Source organism: Saccostrea echinata, unplaced genomic scaffold, assembly GCF_033153115.1.
Source record: "Saccostrea echinata isolate AGI-Se365-2 ecotype Australia unplaced genomic scaffold, CSIRO_AGI_Sech_v1 ptg000054l, whole genome shotgun sequence".
Lineage (NCBI taxonomy): Eukaryota > Metazoa > Mollusca > Bivalvia > Ostreida > Ostreidae > Saccostrea > Saccostrea echinata.
In genome coordinates, this window is record NW_026889803.1 from 1,021,698 (window position 1) to 1,043,905 (window position 22,208).

General features: G+C 33.6%; 1 protein-coding gene across 1 annotated transcript; it reads right to left on the reverse strand.

Moving 5' to 3' along the window:
* Positions 1 to 1,099: 1,099 nt before the first annotated feature.
* Positions 1,100 to 21,680, reverse strand: LOC133206381 (ski oncogene-like). The gene is made up of 7 exons (XM_061342330.1): positions 20,694 to 21,680; positions 14,439 to 14,617; positions 13,690 to 13,779; positions 11,900 to 12,084; positions 11,291 to 11,484; positions 11,008 to 11,193; positions 1,100 to 5,612 (listed from the first exon to the last, which is right to left on the reverse strand). Exons 1-7 carry the CDS (start codon positions 21,582 to 21,584, stop codon positions 5,346 to 5,348), a joined length of 1,992 nt encoding a protein of 663 aa, XP_061198314.1. The 5' UTR covers positions 21,585 to 21,680; the 3' UTR covers positions 1,100 to 5,345.
* Between the last annotated feature and the right edge of the window lie 528 nt (positions 21,681 to 22,208).

Sequence of the window (22,208 nt, forward strand, 5' to 3'; positions counted from 1 at the left end):
AACCATAATTTACTCCACAATATCCGAACAGTTATGAGAGGTATAAATTTTGTGTTACTAAATGAATAAATACACAAGTGAATTCTTCCTTAAACGTAACTTCTAAACCGTAAAAACCTGCATCTTCCTCAATTTAATACTAATGGGACACCATGGGTTGTGCAAAGAGTTTGGTAAGCGTACATGTATGAGAGTTTGGCCGTTGGTTTCCGATGATGATTGCGGATCAACAAGATAATGTGTTCCAATACTAGTAACTCGACTCCACTTTAAGGTGGCAGTCAGTGCATGGATTCATGTCATTTCCGAGAAGAGCTTAACCGTAAATTTTGATACCCCTTGTCCAAAAATCACGGGCAAGTAAGGCACGTAGTATCGTTTTTGAAGGGGGCAACCAGAAAAATTATTTGACAACTAACCTAAACATTTTTTTACGAATAAAAATTTAAAAAAAAAAATGAAGAGAAGGGAGGTAGATTGTTCAAAGTAAAAAAAATCCTGTATCTGGGAGTTGGAACTTTTTCCACAACAACAGTTATAATTAATACACTACCAACGGATGATTAGACTATAGTGCAAACAATAGTGGGGTAGGGGGAGGGGACTGGCCTTTCGATGAACATTTTCTATGGTAAAAGGTTATGTTTGGGAAAAAAGGGGGAGGAGGCTCTGATATTATACGCCTTCAAGTGCCGTATACTAAAAGACAGGTGGTTTTAATGCTGACATACTCGTAAATGGAGGTAACGTAACTATACCAAAGACTCAAACTATCAATTATATCATCATAAAATAATCATTTCCGAATTTCTATATTTATATATATAAAAAAAAAAGGAAACGTCATTTTTCGGAAATAAGTGTCAACTACGCTTAATTATATGCTAGCATTATTGCAATACAGTAAATGTACAGTATATGTACTGTAATATTCAGAAATCAATTTTCCCTGCTTCATTCAGTAAAGTTATTTATACACCCGAGTTATGTCTTCTAATACACTAGTGCTGGGTCCTAATTACAGTAACAAGTTGCTGGTATTCCTTAGCACTCATCAGCCAGAATTTCCGAGAATATAAATAAAAAAAAACACAATGTACACAATATAACAGACATTTTAATTGCTCAGTCATGGTAATGAACTGTCAACAAAAATAAAAACCTGGTGAACAAGAGTAGTGCTCCTCTAAAAAGCAAAGGCAGGTCTGAACAACTAATATAACATTATAGTATAATCAGATACACCAAAGTCAACATGCTCTAGAAGAAATTACATTCAAAATCTGCCCTAAACATTTAATAAACACAGAAGTCCACTTATACATATATTTAAAAAAATAAATAATTAGCCTCAATGCTTCTAAAACAATGTAAAATTCTTAATCTACTGAATTAAAGTTTATGAATGAACGAATTTTCCGTTGCACAACTTCTGAACTTCATATGAGGTAAAAATTCTAAATGTAGTCTCAGAAATGCTTGAAAGAAAGAAAAATACAAGCCCTTCCTTGTACTGTTTGCCATTATTACGTTTTACACCGGGAAAACAAAAAAGAAGCCATTTACAGTGATTCATTTACTATTCAGAAAATCTTTTGGAGAAAGTCCTTATATACTTAGTCTTAACAACAGAATGGAACAAAGAAAAAAAAATTAGTGCACACCTTGTACTATTCCACAATATAACAGCGCAGACAATTTTTACAGCATAACTGTAGCCCAGATATAGAACATAGTGCTTCATTAACACAAGGCCTGTTTTGTCAGAATCTGCCTTGTGTTTGAATGACATTTGATCAAAATCACAACCTTGCACTCGGTCAATGAGCTACAGATTGAAGTGTAAAACATCTTTTCAGTACTTCAGAAATGTAAAATGAAGACGAATTTAACATTCTAACACTATATACAACTTAATGAGGTATGCTATTATGAAATGCCCCCAAATTTTGATATGGTAATTGTTTTTGTATATGTACAAAAAGAAAATTAATGAAAAAAAAATCACTTCTAACCGCAGAGCTGCAGCAAGTGTACACAGCCTCGTAGTCACCAAAATTAGGTTTTCTGTATCATAACAACTAACAGAACTCCTGTTTCTTTGTTCATAAAGTACACTGGCCAATAACAGAACGGGAAACAAAAGAAGAGTACATAAAAAACATAAACAAGTATAATAATACACAGTGACTTATCTCCCCCCAGAAAAATAGGGGGGTCTTATTTTCTATACAGAACAGTGATTTTCTACCTACTGAATAAATGCTCAGACACCTTAAACACACATGTAGGAATACACAGGCTATGTCAACATAAACAATATACTGTTATGCTTGAAAAACAAAAAAAGACATATGCTGGGTATCAGCAATGACTTCATTTCTACTTTAAAAGATATAGATTTAAAGAAAATATAGCAGTGGTTACCATATCACGTGACAACAGTAAGAGTAAAACTTGTACATCCCAAGACAACATTTAAAAGTTAACAGCTAATAAAATTTTGTTAACTAAACATTGGATCATGTTATACAAGATTAATCAATATCTGCACAAAAAAAATATACATCATTTCTGTACCAAAGGATTTGAATATTGTCATTTTACGTATTTCATTGATAAGAGAATTTTAGTACTGGCCAGAGTTCATTTTTCAATACCCTCTACATAGTCATATGTAATCAAAGATACAATCATCAAGAGATGTGAAGTAACAAAGTGTACAAATATACATACAGCCACTCTGCATTTCTCAAATATGAAGTATTTTTATAATTAAAAAATAGACTAATGAAAAGATGAGCAAACTAACCACTGATGAATATATATATATCACAAGAGTTGTTGCCCTTAGTGTAGTACAGGCCTCTGTCTAACTTTAAGAAGAACTTAAGTTGCTCCTATAAGTTAGATTGCACTTTGATGAGCACCTTTTGATGTTAAATATTTCATCGTGTGATCAACATCAGCTATAAATCCATACAGGAGATCTAGGATGATGCACATCACAAAATGAAGTATTTATCAAAGATGTAATTTTTCTCCAATATATACAAAACATCTGAATAATAAATGCAGCTCTTCCTGTGTATATTTCTTGACCTCTTATTTTACAGCAGATAATATATGCTGCCTCTATTGGAAAGAGCCATTAATTTGCTTCAGTTGCTGCTGCCAAAAGGGAGTTAACTCCTGTACTTCCTGTTATAATTCTTTTTTTGTCACAGTAAAATAATGACACCAATAAACAATTTATGAAGTTTGTGAATGCAGGTGTGTCAAAAATATGAGTTTCTGATATATTTTGATAAAATGATAGCTTAGACAGGACATGAAAAAGTTTTAAAAATGTATGCAACTGATGATATTTTGATTTACAAGGGTGGAAGACAACACAGCCAGACCTATAGGGATTGCAAAGGGTCACAAAGTGTATTCAAAATCTGTCCAATGACAACAATGCTTACATCTCTGACACATATCACCGGTTCCTGACAACCTTTGACCACTGATCTACCAATAGATCTCAAATGTGTTGCACAAAAAAAATTGAAATATATAATTGTACGTATAATCAGTCAATACCCGCCTCAAATGAATACCTAATAAAACCCCTGCTCGGCTACAGCCCTTATTTCTTGTCCTTGTGTACTGAAAATGTTTTTTTTTTAAATTGAATGAAAATGTGTAGTTGAATGATAGCACCACAAAAAAAGCTTGACAACTACAAAGATATAAGGGGACCCGTAATGTACAAACACAATAGATTTACAATAGTCAGCTCAATAAAATAGAGGTCGCCAATTGCCATTTATCTTTTTTCGTTTAATAATACGCCAAATTAAGTTTCTTATTTTCCCTTCACTCTGAAAATAAAATCTTGAGCTCTCCCTACCTATGAATCATTTACATAGAATGTAAATTAGTCAATGTCAATGAAATGTGTAACATCACTTATTAAATGATCAGATTATTTCAGGAAGGGAAAAAAGGAAAACTTAAATAAGTGCATTAAAAATGTCAAATACATTAATCAATAAATATATTACATACATATTGTACGACACAATTAAGGGGCTATTATAACCCCTTACCTGTGAAGGAACTACATTTTCACATTTAAAAAAAAGCATTTATGATGAACAATATGCATGTTTAAACATGGCAGTTAGTCTGGGAATCATAAACATATGCCAAAGCACTAGCTAGTCAGCTGTTTTCAACACAAAAATTTCACATGACACTGGATGAAAAGTATTTTTGGCAAATTTTCTTGTCAGAAATAATGCAACCCTCCTTCCATTAGAGTACAGTATGTGCCATAACAAACACACACACACATATTTATATTAATAAAAATATTCATCCTTCATCAGTGACAGTGTAGCCTTGACATCCACAGGTGTCCTTGACCTATTTATGCGATCCCATTTTTAGCAATACTGATACACAATTATCATTATTACATTTTTACAGCACTACACATCATGGTTGTCTATTCTTGTCCAGAGTTAAAACAACTTCCTTTTCATCACTGAAAAAAAAATCATGATTTTCCCTTCAGCATAAATATAGCACTTGAATAAAAATTCAGATATAATTAAAAAAACCACTAATCACTAAAAGCACTAAAATTGATTGAAGCACAATTTGAAAAAAAAATTTAACTTTTTGTTTAACACCCTTTGATCAATTGAAATAATAAAATTAATATGTCAACACTAACAACAAAGTACAACCAATGGAAAATATGATCTGAAGTCTAAGAAGAAACTGCAGTTATTACAAAATATTAACCCCTACAGAATTGAGACTTTTTACTTGATATGGAAATAAAGTAATCAGCCATGAATCGAAAGAAATAACACTGGATGATTCATATAATGCAATTGCGGGAAGAAAAATGCCTTGAAGAAAGAACCATCCCAGAAAAATCAATTAAAAATAGGGATTATGTAATGCAAAATTCTGCAAACACCCACAAAGACATAGGGAACCTTGCTGTCTCTATCACACTGAGCGGCGACAGTTAATCGAATTTGATTTCATTTCAGGTTTGGCAATGAGCATGGTAACTGCAAGATATCTAATCTATAATCAAATTAAAACTAGAGACTTCCAACAAGAAACAATTACAGCTTTAAAAACGTTGGTTTCTCCTGGTCTGATTCGCCTCTAATGAAATTTGGGCCACAGTCTCCAAATCAATATCTGGGCAAAACAAATGCTCCTTGCACGGATAAGAAATATATCTTCAGATAACTGCACCCATTTCTTCTTCCGAAGTTGCTTTAATTCTGGCAGTCTTTAATTTTAAAATAAGATTAAGCATTTAAACAATTCTGCTATGTGTCTCTTTCCTTCTTGATTCCAACTGTCTTGCCCTCTGGAGAAAGAGAGTTCCTTTGGGAGGGTGAGTACTGAGGGGCCACTTTTGAGAGAGGGGCTAACTGTTCATTGAACTTTTTGGCCATGACATCAGGAATGATGATACTGTTTCTTTTCAGCTCCTCTTGGAAGTACAAGCAGTCATAGTACAGTTGTTCGTATGCCACTTCGTACTGCCGGAGGCGTGTTTGAAGTTCGCGATTCACTGTCAGGTACTTGGATGCCTACAACATACGAGTTCTATCATTAATGCTTGGACGATAACAAGCCTGCATCAAGTATGAAAAGCATTCTTCAGATTAAATCATGTGCATAAAATTGTAGATAAAATGTGTTTACTAAGGAGCAGGTTTATTAGTCTTTATCGTTCAAATACTTTGATACATTTAACAACTGAACAAACATGTATACATTTAGACCACCCAATGATAGTTATTCACAACAAGTAAACAACATCATAACCACACTAAAATATACTGAGGATATCAAAGTGATTTGTTTTCTTTGTATCTTATTTCTAGATGAAATATCCAATATAATTCTTTAATGGCTCATTTAAAAAAAATTCAGAGATACAATCAAAAACTGACAGAAATGCATACAACTATGGTACAATGAGCTTACCACACACTTAAATCAATTTCTGTTGAAAAGCAGGGCCTTTTTTAAAATCATACAAGTTTTATTCTCAACCTGCCACAAAGTTGGTAGGTATCACTGAGGGTAATAGAAGAAAGGATAACAGATGTGTGTATGGCCCTTGTCTGCCTATAGCTACATGCTTGCATCATTCCCTCTAATCTCCAGGTATGCAGACAATGACCTCTATGTAACAGTGTTTCTGTTTGTGTAACAGTTCATGGCCAGTGCCACTGACATCACCTATAGCACAGTGCTTACCTTCCTGTTCATGAACTTTTTTTGTTTATATACAGTTTATATACAGCAACATTACTTCAAATTACTGTTCTTAACAACCGCTCCCACAGTTAAATCTTGACTAGGGCTGTCAATTTTTTAGATAGGTTAGAAATAACTAGATACACATGAAATGCCTTTATTAACCAAAAAAAAAAAAAAAAAAAAACCAAAACAAAACAAAACAACAACAAAAAACAAAACAAAAAAAAAAGACATAAAAGACAAAATTAAATGTAACTCATGCAGATTTTCAAATGAATGTACATGATGGTTATGTTGTATTAGGATAGTGGCTGAGTACTTGCCTAAGCTTGTATGAAGTAACAAGGACAATGACAGGCTTTGTTATCTAGTACATTTAGTAGAAGTTTGGCACCGCAGAAGGACACACATCTTATATGCACCTCTGCCATCCTACATATTTCCTTCCATAAGAATGATGACCCGTCTTTAAAATTATTACAGAATGTGATTATTTAGGGATAATTTTATCCACTGGTTGTTTTTATTTGGATGCCCATAAATATTCTTTTCTGAATAACCTTGGCAAGGAACATTCTCACGTTTTGATGCTATTTTTAGCTTGCCAAGATAATTGCCTGTTAATTTAGAAAGATATTCTACATGTGTTATCCTGAGAGTGTAGAATTTCCAAAGAATATTTATTCTGTGATCTGTAATTAATTCAAAGAGAAAAATACTGCAGCACTAAATCTCATCATCCTGTAAGTTTTCTTCTCTTTTGAAAGCAGACACAATTTTTCATTAAAGACTCTAAAATAAAAAAAAAATACCATTGCTACTCCCTGGTAAAATTCAATATCTTCTATACAAATGAAAGAAAAAAAATCTGAAGGCTGGCTCTGGTATTATTGCATGTAATAACAGAGAGAAAGACTGATGTTTGCTGCTTTGAACTTATTTGCTAGCAGTATCAGACAAGGAGTCGCCCCAAAACATCACTGCCAGTCGCCATTGCACAACAGATAGTCATCTTCTTCTCCACAGTGTTCTAGACTGTGGTTTAGTGCTCGAGACATACAAACACATTTAACCACCTAAAGCAGAATTAGTAATTAAAAATGGGTTTTCTGCAAACTTAGTACTTTACCTCTGTTTGTATGTGTATGTCTGTGTGTGTGTGTGTGTGTGTGAGAGAGAGAGAGAGAGAGAGAGAGAGAGAGAGAGGGAGATCAATTTCATTTATGGAGTAGGTACTTTGGAATTTGTAAATTGTGTACCAGTAATTACAGTAAAATATATACAAATTATCTCTGTTATGAATGTTCTAATTGACTTCCATCTGTCTCTTGAAGAAATATAGAACTCCTCAAATACTTTCTGTAAAACCATCAATTATCTAAAAATAGGTTTAGACTTTTTTTCATACTTACTGGAGACAACCATCTCCAATTCCAAGAATGTTCCAGATAGCAATTAGCACTAAATATGTTTACAAATGACAGACCTTGAATGATACTATCAAATACATGTATCTGGACATGCACTCCCTACTGGGAAATAAAGTTCATGAACAAGAAAGCAAGAGGGGGGGGGGGTAAAAAAATTAAATGACCTTTCTACAGAGCATTTTAGCACTAGTACGTCTTGTTAGTAAATAAATAATGCTTTGACTAGTATTGCCCCATTTATAATTTCATTTGCAATTTCCAAACAAAGATCCATGGACGAGATGAACCTGACATTGATTTCCTTAAAGCCAGGTGATATTTCTGAGCCCACATATGAAATATTTGATCCAAGGGCAGACCCCAAAGAAAACAGAGCAGCAATCAAGAGATGAAGGGATTTGCATAGTACAAAATTTTGTTTGTACTTTAGTATTTAAAAAGAACCAACCCTCCCACCTGATGTGGGATGAAATGCTTTAATAAATCTTTTAACACTTCCAGCATGTACCGAGGCAATTCTGATGTCAAGATTATCTACAAAGAACCACCATTTTTCTATTTGGGAAAAAGATGCCTCTATTACTTTGTTGCATAATCCAAGAAAAACATTCTTGCTTCAAGGAAGAAATGAAAAGGATTTTTATGACATAAATTTCTACAGGATAAAGAATTATGTTCTAGTGGTGAGCAAGCTCCACAAGAATTTATTGTACATTCAATGTCTTAAAATTGTTTCTCTGGAAAGGCATTTGGTAAAATGAGTATTGATTTTGATGGTGAATTAGAACCTGCCAAGAACAGTACTGGCGATTTTTCCAACTGGGAGTCAATAGACCTTAGTTACAAGCTTATAGCCAGTAATTCATGCTGGGTCAGGCTAAAATGACATTTCTCAGTGTAATGAATGGAAGGCTCTTAGGAGAGCAAAAAGGGGTTCTTGCTGGAAATTATTTCCTGTTGCATGAGTATCTATTTAGAAAATAAATCATTGACTTTAATTTTGTTACTTTTAAATTCCTATTTTGTAAATTGTGAAAACAGAAGAGTCATTTCTAAATAAGAATTCATCTAAATAATGTTTTAAAACAGGATTTCCCTTCTCGGGCCTCATCTTGGCTAGTGACCATATAATGTTAATTCTGACAGTCTACACACCAGGCTGGACATTACTGAGTAAATAAAACCAACAAATACAGACTTGGCAGACATCCAAACTAGCCGACTAGACTGACATCCAGATACCTGGTCAGACTGATCTGTAGTTATATGCAGCTGAGAGAAATAAGTCATACCTTACACTCTTCATTTAAAAATAATAAAAACAGTGTTAATTGTGTTATATGTTATAAATCTTGAAAGTATAGCAATATTAAAAAAAAAACCACACACACAAAAACATAGTTATAAAATCCTTCTTGCCAGCATCTATAAATTATTACGGCTAGCTTCAAACATATATAGTAAATCATGAAGTTTTCAATTTTTTGGTCTTAATATATCATGAATATTTCATGAATTCAATCCAAGCAAGCAGATTGGACAGATTTGAGATGATGGTGCTGGTCATTATAAAACCACCTATTCTCATTTGATTAATCTGGAATTACAAAATCTTGAAAGTTCTCTGATAAGAATTAAGAAACAAGATAAACCAAATTTGTTTGATATGCCTAAATCAATGTATATATCTACCTTGCCATTTGATGATCGAAGATATAAAAATGTCAGTAAAGAGATATTTTACATAATTCACTCTATTTTAATGTACAAAGTAAATGTAATATCTACACAGTTTAATCCAAAGTACATCAAAGATAGTACTTAAAAAAAAATAAAATTCAATGGTAATGTAAACACTAACTAAGACATCTTATTCTTTAATTTGGACTGAGCCTAGTGTGAGATGAGATGGAAAATACTGGTAATTGAAGAAATCCTGAAGAAATCCAAGTTAATGACCAACAGAATTCTGAACCTGTATTATTTTGACTGCACTTGCAGTCCAAAAAACAGGTTATCCTCTCATACTTAGATTTTGTTCATGCCAAAAAAAGCAATTTTTCATTGCTTAGGTTGGATCAGTTCTTCGTCCAGACCTTTAATAAGTCTCAGTGACATTTAAACATGAGACATGTTAAAAACCGAATTCAACCAAGAGTTTTTACCTGAGGTCAAGATGTCCTTATGCTATTTAATCATTTCTCAAATATGAAAAAAACAGGAGTGGTCATTAAGTTCTCATGCTGCAAGATTAACTGTTGTGAATGTATGCAAATATTAAATGAACAAATTAAGATTAGTGTAGACATGTTGGGTATTTCCAGCAAAAGCTAGCATTTAAAACTGATGCCAATTTGAGGTCTTTTCCCCCCCTGCATTAAGAGTTAAGTAAGCTTTGTTTCAATCTAGTTTTCTGTGGCTGCATTGACCTTGATTTTCTGCGGAACTGACACTAATGCAAGCTCTGGAGAAAGTGACATTTTTGGCAGTGAATCAAGCAGCAAACATTCCAATGGGAAATTATATTTTTTCTCTCTCAAGAATTCTTTCAAATTGGCCAAGAAACTTCATCATCTCCATCTGAAAATTTGGCAGCTATTTTAGAAGAAAATGAACAATGATTTGAAGTAACTAGTTCCCACTTAAAGAATTTTAGAAGCAAATTATTTCATACTCAGTTGTCTGATGACTACATATAAATTTTTTAACTTTTAGAGTGCAAGTGTGTGCATATAGTGATTGTAAAAGGAGACCACTACTTTTTCCCCAATCCTGCATATAGCTTACAATACGTTTTGTTCAATCTAAACTATTTAAATTTTGGACAATGGATTACTACATCCCAGTATGTGAAATATCAATCTATAACTTCTAATATTATTCCCACCTTTTAAACATCTACACACTTTTGTAATATGTATAAGACATTTCCCTGGACTGCATTGAAACATATACTGACAACTATACAGAAGGAAATTGTGCATGCTCATTGAGTACCAGTACTCACTGTGTGCATATATATTTAAACTCTCTACTTTCACTACTTTTGTTCTAAACATTTGAAAGAAAAAAAAAAATCAATGTATTCCCGATCAGTGTCCCACAATCTAGGAAACATTGGGAGAAACTGTGAACTTTCCTTGGTGACAATTTATCAATTATTTACAATTAGTGACAGAACTTGATACAGAGGATACTTAGTCACAATACTAACAACATAGTGCCAACAATAAGTACATGCACCTAAAGTCCTTTGTCATTCTGATCATAAACATTCTTTGTTTACCTCAGCCTCTTCCTGGTCTTGTAGGCGTTTGATTTCCTTGCGGAGTGTGTCTTTGTCCTCGAGCGCTTCCTCTAGTCGACACTCAGACTCAATCCTCACACGTTCTACGTCTTTTTCCAGACTAGCGCACTGCTCGGTCAACTTCTGTATCTTTTCCTTACTGGAGGCTTTCAATGATGCAAGTTCCTACCATTGCAAAGATAACCAAAAAAAAAGTTTTAGTACCTTTTCAGCAATTTTGACTATTTTCTTGCTATGACTTAGCTATGAAGACTGTATGTACCTGCTTGAGTCTTCTTTTCTCTTGCTGGGCTGTATTGAGCTGTTCTTGACTTGTAACCCGAAGTCTAGAAAACTCGTGCAGGAATGCATCCTTTTCTTCCTTTGATGAGCCCACCTTTCCATCTAATGCTTTGTGAATCAGCTCAATTTCCTTCTCCAATGTACAGAATGCTTCCTGTGATTTACACTCTTCACCTAAGCAGAACAGCTCAGAATTTTAGAAAAATTCTTCTGAATTTAATAATTATAACTGAATATTTGATCAAGGTTAATAAAATGGGGCCAAGTCATTCCATGACCTAATGGATCTGTTTCATAGATCACAAACTATCTCATACAACAAATAATACAAAACTACTTATTCACAGACCCAAAGTCTTTCTTTCTTTTTACTGTTTTAAACTTTACTTTGTCTTCGTCTTTCCCTCTACTGGCACAATATTGCAACTATACAAGAATAAACATTCATAACCAGAGCCCAATATATGGATATCTGATTATTCAGCTCTGTCTATATATAAATTTCTGACTATCTACATGTCTGAAATCAGATATGGCACCCAGAGGACCTATAAACATTCAGTAGTATACCATAAATAAGCTGGCCTACCATCAGAGGTTTGAGATGAGTCATCAGATTCACTGGGTAGGTCCCACTCCTTATACTCGGGCTTACTACAGCTGGCCACGGGGGAAATAGGTTCAATATCCCCCTCATCATCACTAATATCGTCCACATTAATTTTAGGTTGATGAGGTGCCAGAGATACATTAGGGGCAAAGCCTCTCTCATATCTATTAATATTAAAAATCAGAACTATAGAGATCCTAAAAAGAGAGCTAAGCAGTTAAACAGAGCATTATTAATTTTATTAATTCATAAATTAAAACAAAATAATAATAATAAAAGAAAATGTACTGAGAATTTTACATAAAGTTCAATGTCTTTAGGAAAACACAGGGGGAGATCTTATATAACATCTATATCACTGTTGTTAAATCATCCCACATGTTTTTTTGTAATTAATGTTCCTTATCTATCTTTTTTGAACATGTTAGTGCAGCTCTGAGGATATTGCCCTTCCTGCACTAAATGACTGCAATGTGCAAGACAATACATCTGTTTCAAATGGCAATAATTAGTCATATTCATCTCACAATCTAATCCATATTCTATGCAATCCCAAACATCCATTTAAAATCTGTTGATCCAGTTGAAAAAGTGTACGACTTTCTGCATATGTATGTTTTTCAATGTGCTTTATGGCGCCACATTAATGATTTTGTATTTATAAGCGGCCAATGAAATGTGCATCAGACTATGACAAATGTCAACAGATGATGACAACCTTCATGTACTGAGGCATTAAATGGCACACAGGAATGCATATTGTGTCTGTGCATTAGCGAAAAAATTAAAAATAGAAACGTTTTTATTTGGGAATAGTTCGGTATCAAAGAAAAGATCTCGATTAACAGAGTCTGCCAGACAAATCATATTTATGTAATGACAGACAGGGGTCTGCTGCTATTTATTTATCTAATCAGGGGCCTATTAAGACCGGAATCTCTGAGATCTGGTGCGGTTCTGTATTTACAAGTTACACAAACTCTAAGTAAAGCAGGGCCCTGACCTTGAACGTCTGCCATGACGTGCAGCTATCTTACTGTAATCTAGTACTCCTTTAAACAATTGACTGGGGTTAGGGGTCAAGCTTTTATCAGGTTCCCAACACAAAACAGCTCTGTTACACAATACGTGTATTCAGTGACCCTCCTTTGAGAACCCAACTGTCTTCTACTTTAATAAAGGATACGGGGATTATCTGCCTGTGTGTCCCACCTTAAGAAATAATGTTCATTACTGTTTTTGCCATTGAGAGTATGATTAGGGTGCGATATTTGATCTACTCAGTGCAAGCCATAGGACTTTACCCGTTGTGACATGTGAAATGGTATACTTTCACCCCCTAGCCTTACCTACTCAGACACTTCAATTCATGGGACCAAGATCAGAGAAAGCATTGCTATTGTCGGACAGAAGTTTGCTTACAGACTGACAGCAATTAAAACATTTAGTAAATTGGGTGGAACAATGAGAAGAAAGGCGATATCTTATATAGGACAGATAATGAAGGACTGACAATGCTTCTTGTCATGGCTTGTCTTTATCATATTGTAGTGAATTATTGAGAGGCCTTGGCATGAGTAATATCAAAATTTTTTGTCACCTGTGCTTAATTACTTACACTCTTTATAAAATGCTTAATCATCAATCAAAAAAAACAAAACATTTAAAAATCAAACACAAAACATTTTCCTTTCACCCCTCAGATTATATCAGAATTCTAACACTAACTGACTACAATGTACATAATTAAGAAGTGAAATATATCTTACGATTTTGTATCGGCATCTGTGACAACTCTTTCTGGGTTGAGCAGTACTGGAGGGCCCCTGTGTAAATAAGAAGGTGTGGCCTCGCTAGACCTACAAAGACCAAAAGTAAAACAATAAGAATGCTAATCATTGAGGAATATGTATCGATCTACATGTACTAATACAGTCACATATTGAACATTCATTTCTAATATATCTGGAAGAAGGGAAAAAAACTATAATGAAATATTTTGTCCAATTCTTTTTTTTAAAGTTGTTGTACGTAATGTTGTATGTTTGTGAGTTTTATTTCATTTCTGGCATGCCGAGATTTGTCAGAAATCTTACCTCTATGTATATGCAAGTGCTAAAGAGTCAAGTAACTAATGCGTGACCACAAAACTGTGATCAGACAATTTTTTTCTTTTAGCTATGACTAGTCAAAAAGTTTATAAATTCTTGGCTCCCTTCTTGCAAATCATTATTTTACACAACTCACGAAACCTTGTACACAGGAATCTGACCTCTCATATTCAAGGTTGTGTACTTCTGTGTAATTCAGTGGTGTTGCAACATATATGCTTTTTAGTTTACAAATGAAAACTATTTATGTCTGGACAATAGAAGGAGGAATTTTGTATGTGCTTGTGGCTAAAACAGTTTTACAAACAACTTCTACCACAAGACCAACAAATTCTCTTTTCTGCACTGAATTTAACAAAGCCCTTTTGTGACTTGGGATTATTTTTACAACAAGTCGTAACACCTACACGTCTCTCATGATAGAAGGAGGCTCGGGAAGGCCTTTACTGTCCTTTATAGCACTGATCATTCCTGGAGACCATGGTCTAAAAGCTGAACCCTCTCCCTGTCTTGAAGCCTCACCCCAGGAGCTGTAGTCTCCATCCTCACTCTTTGACCTCTTCAGATCACTCAAGGAGTCAGTAACCTACAACACAGAAGAGATTTTAATCTCCTTAAACCAACATAATAATGCAATGGATTAACGTGCACAGAGTCTGTGACGAAACTAATCCCTTCTATGACATCTTATTCCAATTGTCAAAGATTTCCTGACCAGATACCTCTGACAAAAATTAAAAGATATCCTAACTTTAAAAGATTTAACCGTTATTCTAAATTTGAGATAGGATCATTACTGTTTGATCACTGTTACAGTACTAATTTGCCCTTTGCTTGTTATCACTGTTACCATACTTAAATCTGCTTCAAGAATTCCTTCCACAAAATAATGAGTTGCATTTTTTCCCCTTATTTCAAATCCATAGCCTTACATATACATATCAACTTTATTGTGTTCTGAAACTAAACTATTCTTTAAAATAAAAATCAATGGAACCTTTTGAAATCATGCTCATAAACCTCTTTGATAACTGTATAAAGACCATATGCATAACATCAAAGTAACTTTACAATTTTCAGATCAAAGATTGGACACCCGGAAAATATCACCCCCACAGTGGTTCTATGGTAGACTTTAATGTGAGCAATTAAGACAATCATTATTCTACTGTCTGTGCCAAAAATTACTTTAATGAATTTAACCCAAACTACATGCAGCTCACACTAAAATAGACAGGGATTCTAATGTTCCATACTGGTGGGAATGTTTTTCATGTGAACCAGGGCACCACACACATTACCAATTTCTTTCATACTGCCCTATCTAGTTTATACTTCCATTTCAGATCTCGCTAGAAATTCATTAGGCACTTAAATGTTTAATTCAGTCAAAAACTAGTATGAAAGTAGCTTAAAAAGCTTCAAAAAATAAATTCACTCTTCCAAAAAATCTTCCATGTTAAAAAGTGGGACGCAGCAGACGCCTTATCAAAATCAGGGAGAAAGACTTGAAAACAATTTTATGATCATCTTGAAACAGAATGTTATGTCTTTCAAAAAATCAATAGAACTTTTAAACATCATGACACAATTTCTAGTTGTACAAAAGATAAGATCCAATTTCAAGTTCATTTAGCCAAGCCAGCTTTGTAAACATGTTCAAGGTTGCTTAGTGCAAGGAGGAATGTTGTTGTTCAATCTCAGCATGCCCCCCTTTCCACACAAATGACAAGATTCTAAATTTAGCCCCAGATAACAATGTACAGGCTTACAGAGAGGATGTAATTTATGAACCCTTTCCTTACTTAGTGTAAAATAAAATCCTGACATTGAATGTTAACATCTGGTGCTTGATTTTGAACTTGTTTGGCCATGATACTGGGTGGGGATAATTGTAAGTTCACACATTCATATAATACACACATGCTATCATATTACATAACATTACATCATACCTGATTCAAGATTTCTAACATGGAGTATGATTAGCAGTTGTGTATTTGGAGTTATAACCTTGTATGTGACCTACATTTGATAGGATTATGCAACACTCCTAAATATTCTAGTAATATGCCATGTTCTGCCTAAGGGTACATATAAAATGGATATAATATGCATGACCTTTAGTTACCCCAAGTGTGTAAAGTTGAAGAGTTCAATTATGCAATGATCATTTACCTAAATTAGACAGATGGTAATAAATTAAAGATCTTAACAGAACTACATGTATGAAACAAGCATAGTAAAATGTATGTATTATTATCACCATAATGTACAAACATCTGTGTCATGTTTAATTAATATATATATATATATATATATATATATATATATATATATATATATACATATATATATATATATATATATATATATATATATATATATATATATATATATATATACACACACACACACATACATAATATGTGATACTGGTTGAATTTTGGGGTTTCATACTTTATTCTATATATTTGATAAGATTAATAGTACTGAATATGCAATAATTTCCTTTACCATACATTTTTTTTCTTTCAAATTGCTACTAGGCTATAGTCTGACTGCGAAAAACATGTCAAATTATATGATACTAACAGAAATTAATACATATTACCCTGACAAGGTGATCAGTGTGTATATAAATGACAGTTTTTCTGATTAACATTTTTAAAAATTTGTGAAATGTTAAAAACATATTATATAAATTTTAGTGAATACATAGAGTCATATAATATAAATGCAAGAATCCCTCATCATTTGAGAATTTGTAGACATATAACAACAAAATATTCAATTTGTTGCATTTGAAAATTCAGAGTAGATGAGCTTGAAAATAAATTTTAGAGATAGGAATGCTGTACAACAGAACTGATCATCATCAGTTGATTGCTTCTTCTTTCAAGTGGTAGTCACATTTCTAGTCAGCTGGAAGATATTTCTTGAGTACGAATTAGAAAACTTCGGAACAATTTGTTTCAAAATTATCCATTCATTTTTTACAAGAATACAATTAAGATATAAAATAAATGTGAAACCAAATATATTTTCATTATTGTATTTTACTAAGTGTGTGTATATATATATTTATATATATATATATATATATATATATATATATATATATATATATATATATATATATATATATATATATATATATATAAATAAATATATATATATCTATATCAATACCATGGATAGGATATTGCAAAATATTGGATCAATTCTGTCTCTAAGTCTACATAATCAGTTTTTCCTGTGCTTAATAAAGATTTTATACAGCTTAAAGATCAACTATGTCAATTGTACAGAGCCCAAAGCATTGTGACCCCCCTAGTCAATGCAATCCTTTAAAGTCCAAAAGACTATATAAACAGTTTTTTTTCTTTTGCTACTCCAGTACACATTATACTAGATCTACTATTGATTTGGCTGTATGCCAATGTAATCTGGCTGACCGAGTTTTTGCAAATTTTTACCTAAGGCTCCTACCACACACATAATAATACCTGGCAGACAGTTTTACAATCTATAATTCTCCCTTAACACCTTGCCTGTATTATGTAACTATAGACCATGATTCAATGGCCATCTTCCATCATAACTGGTCAGTCAATCTGACCTTTACAGCTACATGTATAGTCAATAAACTGTAGACACTGGGAAAGGCTGTAGCTTTGATCGTACCACGTACTTGCTGCTGGAATTATCACACTGGTATTATCATGTACTTGCACAAAAAAATTAAATAATCTTGAAGTTAAGCATATGTACATGTATGAGGATAGCATTCTTGTCTGTTAAAACTTGTCTGAGAAGTTCCATGCTTGAAAGCCCAGGACAGGTGTGCATTTTAATTGCATACAGCTGTGTGGTTTTAAATTCCAAATTTATGCACAACTCTGAAGGCAAGATTCTGTTTTCCTGCTGGTCTCTGCAGTTATTTTTAGTTCAAACATTGCAAAACCTCCATTATGCCAATTTTCAAATTTTGTTTCTTGATTTTAAAAATATGCTGGAGAAGTACAACTTAAATATACATTCATCATATATAACATATAATATATTTATCATAGTTTAGTGTGCATAATTTAACACATATTGTAAACAGACATGGAAGTTTGACCATCTTTTCAAATACACCTGAAGGTAATTGAGCTTCTGGGTTGTAAGAAACTAACCTATACAACTACACATCTATGTATTGTTAAAGAAGAGCTACTATACACACTGCTATTGTCAAGAACATGTACATCATTTCAATTAAAGCTTTTATCTAGCATATAGACTCTACAATCCTGTCAATATAGACTACTACAATATTTTTCTTAGTACATGAACATTTACAAAGACTAGACCACAATGTAACTGATAAACACCACATTGTCTAAATACATTTGATAGGGCTGTCACGAGTACCTGAAATAACCGAGAACCGCGGTCCAAGTTGTTCGGTTCGGTTCCGGTTCCATTTTTCCGGATATCGGTTCGGGTCTGCTTTATATATTAGAGTCTGTTCAATACAAAAAATGGCGTCGAAATCAAAGGAATGATGACGAAAACAGTGATAAATAAACATCACAACTGAAATCTACTTCATTCCATGACAAAACGCTTGTCATGGAAGTATTAGTTAATTATCAAAATGAGCAGGAATGGTCAGGTTGTGGCTAATAGCAGGCCAAGTCGATGTGTAGACGTTCGCATGGTTAAGACTTGTTTGCAATGTAAATTTAATGTGATAAATAAAGATTTTTCAAGTTAAATTCATGAAATTAAGGTTTAAAATAGATGTAAATACCCGACCCGAAAAACCCGAAAATTTACAGAACTGACCCGATCCGAAAAATTTTGGAACCGTGACAGCCCTTACATTTGACGATTTCAAGATTGTAACTTTGTTATTATTACAGTTGTTGTATTCAATTTACAAATGCATTGAAAAGTGTTTCATTTGATGAGTTGATGTGTTTCACTGTTTAGGGTAACACATTTTCTCTGTGGTAGTGGTCATTTTGCCTTCAGTTTGTAAGTTTAACCCTGACCTGACATTGCTAAAAAATAGCCAAATTTAACAGTATGGACAGAAAAACCAAAGAAAACCTCTTTCACCATTCCAATATTATAAATTGAATTTGGTGGTTGAGGGGTATAAAACAAGAGGTATTTTAAAATCAATCTAAAATCATGCTATGACACTGTTAATTGTAGAAAATTTGGAAAATTTAGTGAACATTTTGTAAGGTTTCAAATATATATATGGCATTGCATGTATATAATGTGCATCCCACACACGTGCACATCTCTTAAATCTCCTAGTTCACATATTATGTCATTATGGGCATTAGTAAATATTAAAGATAAACTGTTTATAACATGTTAAAAGTTCATAAACACATGTTTTATCATAATACCAACAAAATCATACTAGTATGATAAGGCTACATGTACAGAATATCAACACATTCAGTAGTGCCAAGATAACTCTGTATGCCATCATCCAACATTGCATCCAATTGATTATTAAGATTTAATAAAAATATTTTATTTTTAAGTGGTAAAGACACACACAAAGTGAGTTTGTATGCACTACATTCTTTTCTGACAGGCAGGACCCTCTCTCTGTCATACTGATCCTCTGGAACTCCACATCTTGAATGCATACTTCCTCCTCATTGTGAGTATGTTTATAAATCCAATGCAGTCTTCGGAAGCAGACATTTAAATTGCAACTTATTTTTAAACTCCCTTATATTCAAATAATATGAAATATTTCAAAAGCCTAGATGAGATAGTTTACTAAGGTCAGTATAAGGAGACACAATTTTTGCTCTTTGGTGGGAGTAGAGGTGAATGCCTCACAAAGACCACATTGACAAGGAAATGTAATGGTCACTTTCCACGAAATGAAAAATTGGTGTCATTCACCCCTCACTAGTGTGAACTCAAGACAAAACATATACACATATATCCTAGTCAGATACTTAGCAGAGATTCCCAATTAACATTAAGATGTTATAAAAACCAACATGACTGTTCATAATGTACAATGTTTCACAAGTGTATCATTTAATAAAATCTTGAAAGGACATTTCATCTTGTATAAAAAAGCAAATGCATCATAATAAATCACTGTTCATTAAAACATATGAAGTGTGGTTGCAAGTGTTTCACATTGTGAGACTTTTTTCAATGCATACTTAAAATACCAGCTGGTATTTGAAATTCTACCTTTAACATGCAGTCAAATATTCATCTGTTCAATGTTACTCATAAACTCTTGAAAGAATCATTCATGTCATGATACATGAATGATTAAATCATTATTGATACAGGCTATCCAAATGATATATATGCCTGACAAGACCATACTTAATATGGATGCTAAAATTGCTGTAAGAATTCTATTAATTGTAAAATATTGCATAATGTTAATTTAAAAATACAGTTGAACTTCAGTATCTTGAACACGGATATCTCGAATATCATGGATATGTCGAAGTGATTTGGAAGTCCTCAACATGGATTTCTTAAGTATTTAACCCTTGATATCTCGAACCCTCTGATATCTCGGTCCCATTTAGTTCGAGATAATGAGGTTTGACTGTACTGTATTCAAGGACTTTAACCATAAATACAAAATATTTTCGAAAAGTAGTTACCTGTTTCCTTTTGCGATTTGTATCAAATTTTGCTTTCATTTTCTCTAGTTCCTTCTGTAACCTGTCTTTCTCCTCCTGATCTTTCGCAAGGAGGAGATAGGACCTCCATTTCGAGGAGTCAAATCCCCAGTGACATACATTATTCTCCTGTGCCTTGTGTGAGTGTCCCACAAACTTTTGAGGACTAAAAAGTCCAGTGCAGTCACAACACAGAATGCATCTGTCACTTGCAGATGTGTAATTTTCAGGGTAAAAAATACCCTTACATTTTCCAAAGCATTCATGATACACTTTGAAACTCTCCCGAGAAGGTGGTTTTGAGTATCTCTCCGGGGACCTGTGAAGTAACGCATTACACAGGCGTTCAGCATCAGTTTTTGTGATCAAGCCACAACTGGGTGCACTGAGGGGTAAAATACCAGTCACTTTTAATAATTCTAGCTGCTCTGGATTGCACCTAGAGCAGAAAATATGCAACTCGTCGCACACTGCGTTTATTTGTTGCAAACTAAACTCTCGCAAAACTGTGTTTAATATCTGGGGTAAGCACAACCGTTTTTCCCCTCCAACACTGAAGCAAGCGATCTTTTCATCCTCTAAGAAAGTGTCCAATTTCTCACTTTTTCCAGAGTCCATGGGAGTAAATACAGGTCCAAAATGTTGAATAGGAAACGGTGGAGGGGCGCGTAAAGCTCCGTATTCCATTTTGTCTACATTCGGCAGTTTTTTAACCAGTGCCTTTCTATATCGCTCTAATTCGGCCATGTCGGAGAGTAACGTAGGAAAAACAGTGGGCCCTGGTCCTTGCAAACTTCTCATAGCAGCAGTCTGATAGCTTTTCAAGACCCTTTGGAGATGAGGGTTACCCCCCTGTATACTAAGATGTTCCATGAAAACAGAATCTCCCTCGGGTTCCGTTGTCCCAACATTCACGTGTTTTCGCTCCGTTGTGTATCGCGTCTATCAGCATACTGTTAAGGGAAAATACTTGGCTGTTCTATCAATTGATCTGCAGAAAAATACCATTGTCAAATATTGTTTAAGGATAAAGATTATAAATAAAACAGTCATATTTTTAATAAAATTATCACAATGAATTCATATTTATATATTTTGAGAGATGATTTAAAAAGTTTACATCAAAATACGAAAATAAACGGAGTCTTCCGTCTAGACCAATCCATGTATATTTGGGTTTCATGTCGCCGATGCCTTAACCTCCCCAGTAAACTGTCTACCCTAACTATAAATAGTCGTTTAATTTCTTGCGTACAGAATGGTAATTTATTCTTAAACATAATTTTACTGATTTTATAATGCATTGCATGAATGTTTTTCTTTCCGAATATTCACCATATTTTTAAAGACTTTCACAGCATTATGTTCTCTCGGAAACTTGTCGAGACGACTGTGATGTCACATGCAACGTCACGGTGTCTATATTATTAAACTATAGTCTATATCAACTTGTTTAAAAAAATGAATCAATAAATGAGCAATTTTGTCAAGATCGTT

Coding starts and splice junctions, on each gene's coding strand:
- LOC133206381 (XM_061342330.1), bottom strand. CDS start 21,584: ATGGAACATCTTAGTATACAGGGGGGTAACCCTCATCTCCAAAGGGTC. Junction 14,618..20,693: donor CAAATCGCAAAAGGAAACAG/GTAACTACTTTT, acceptor TCTGTGTTGTAG/GTTACTGACTCCTTGAGTGA. Junction 11,194..11,290: donor AGAAAAGAAGACTCAAGCAG/GTACATACAGTC, acceptor TTGCAATGGTAG/GAACTTGCATCATTGAAAGC.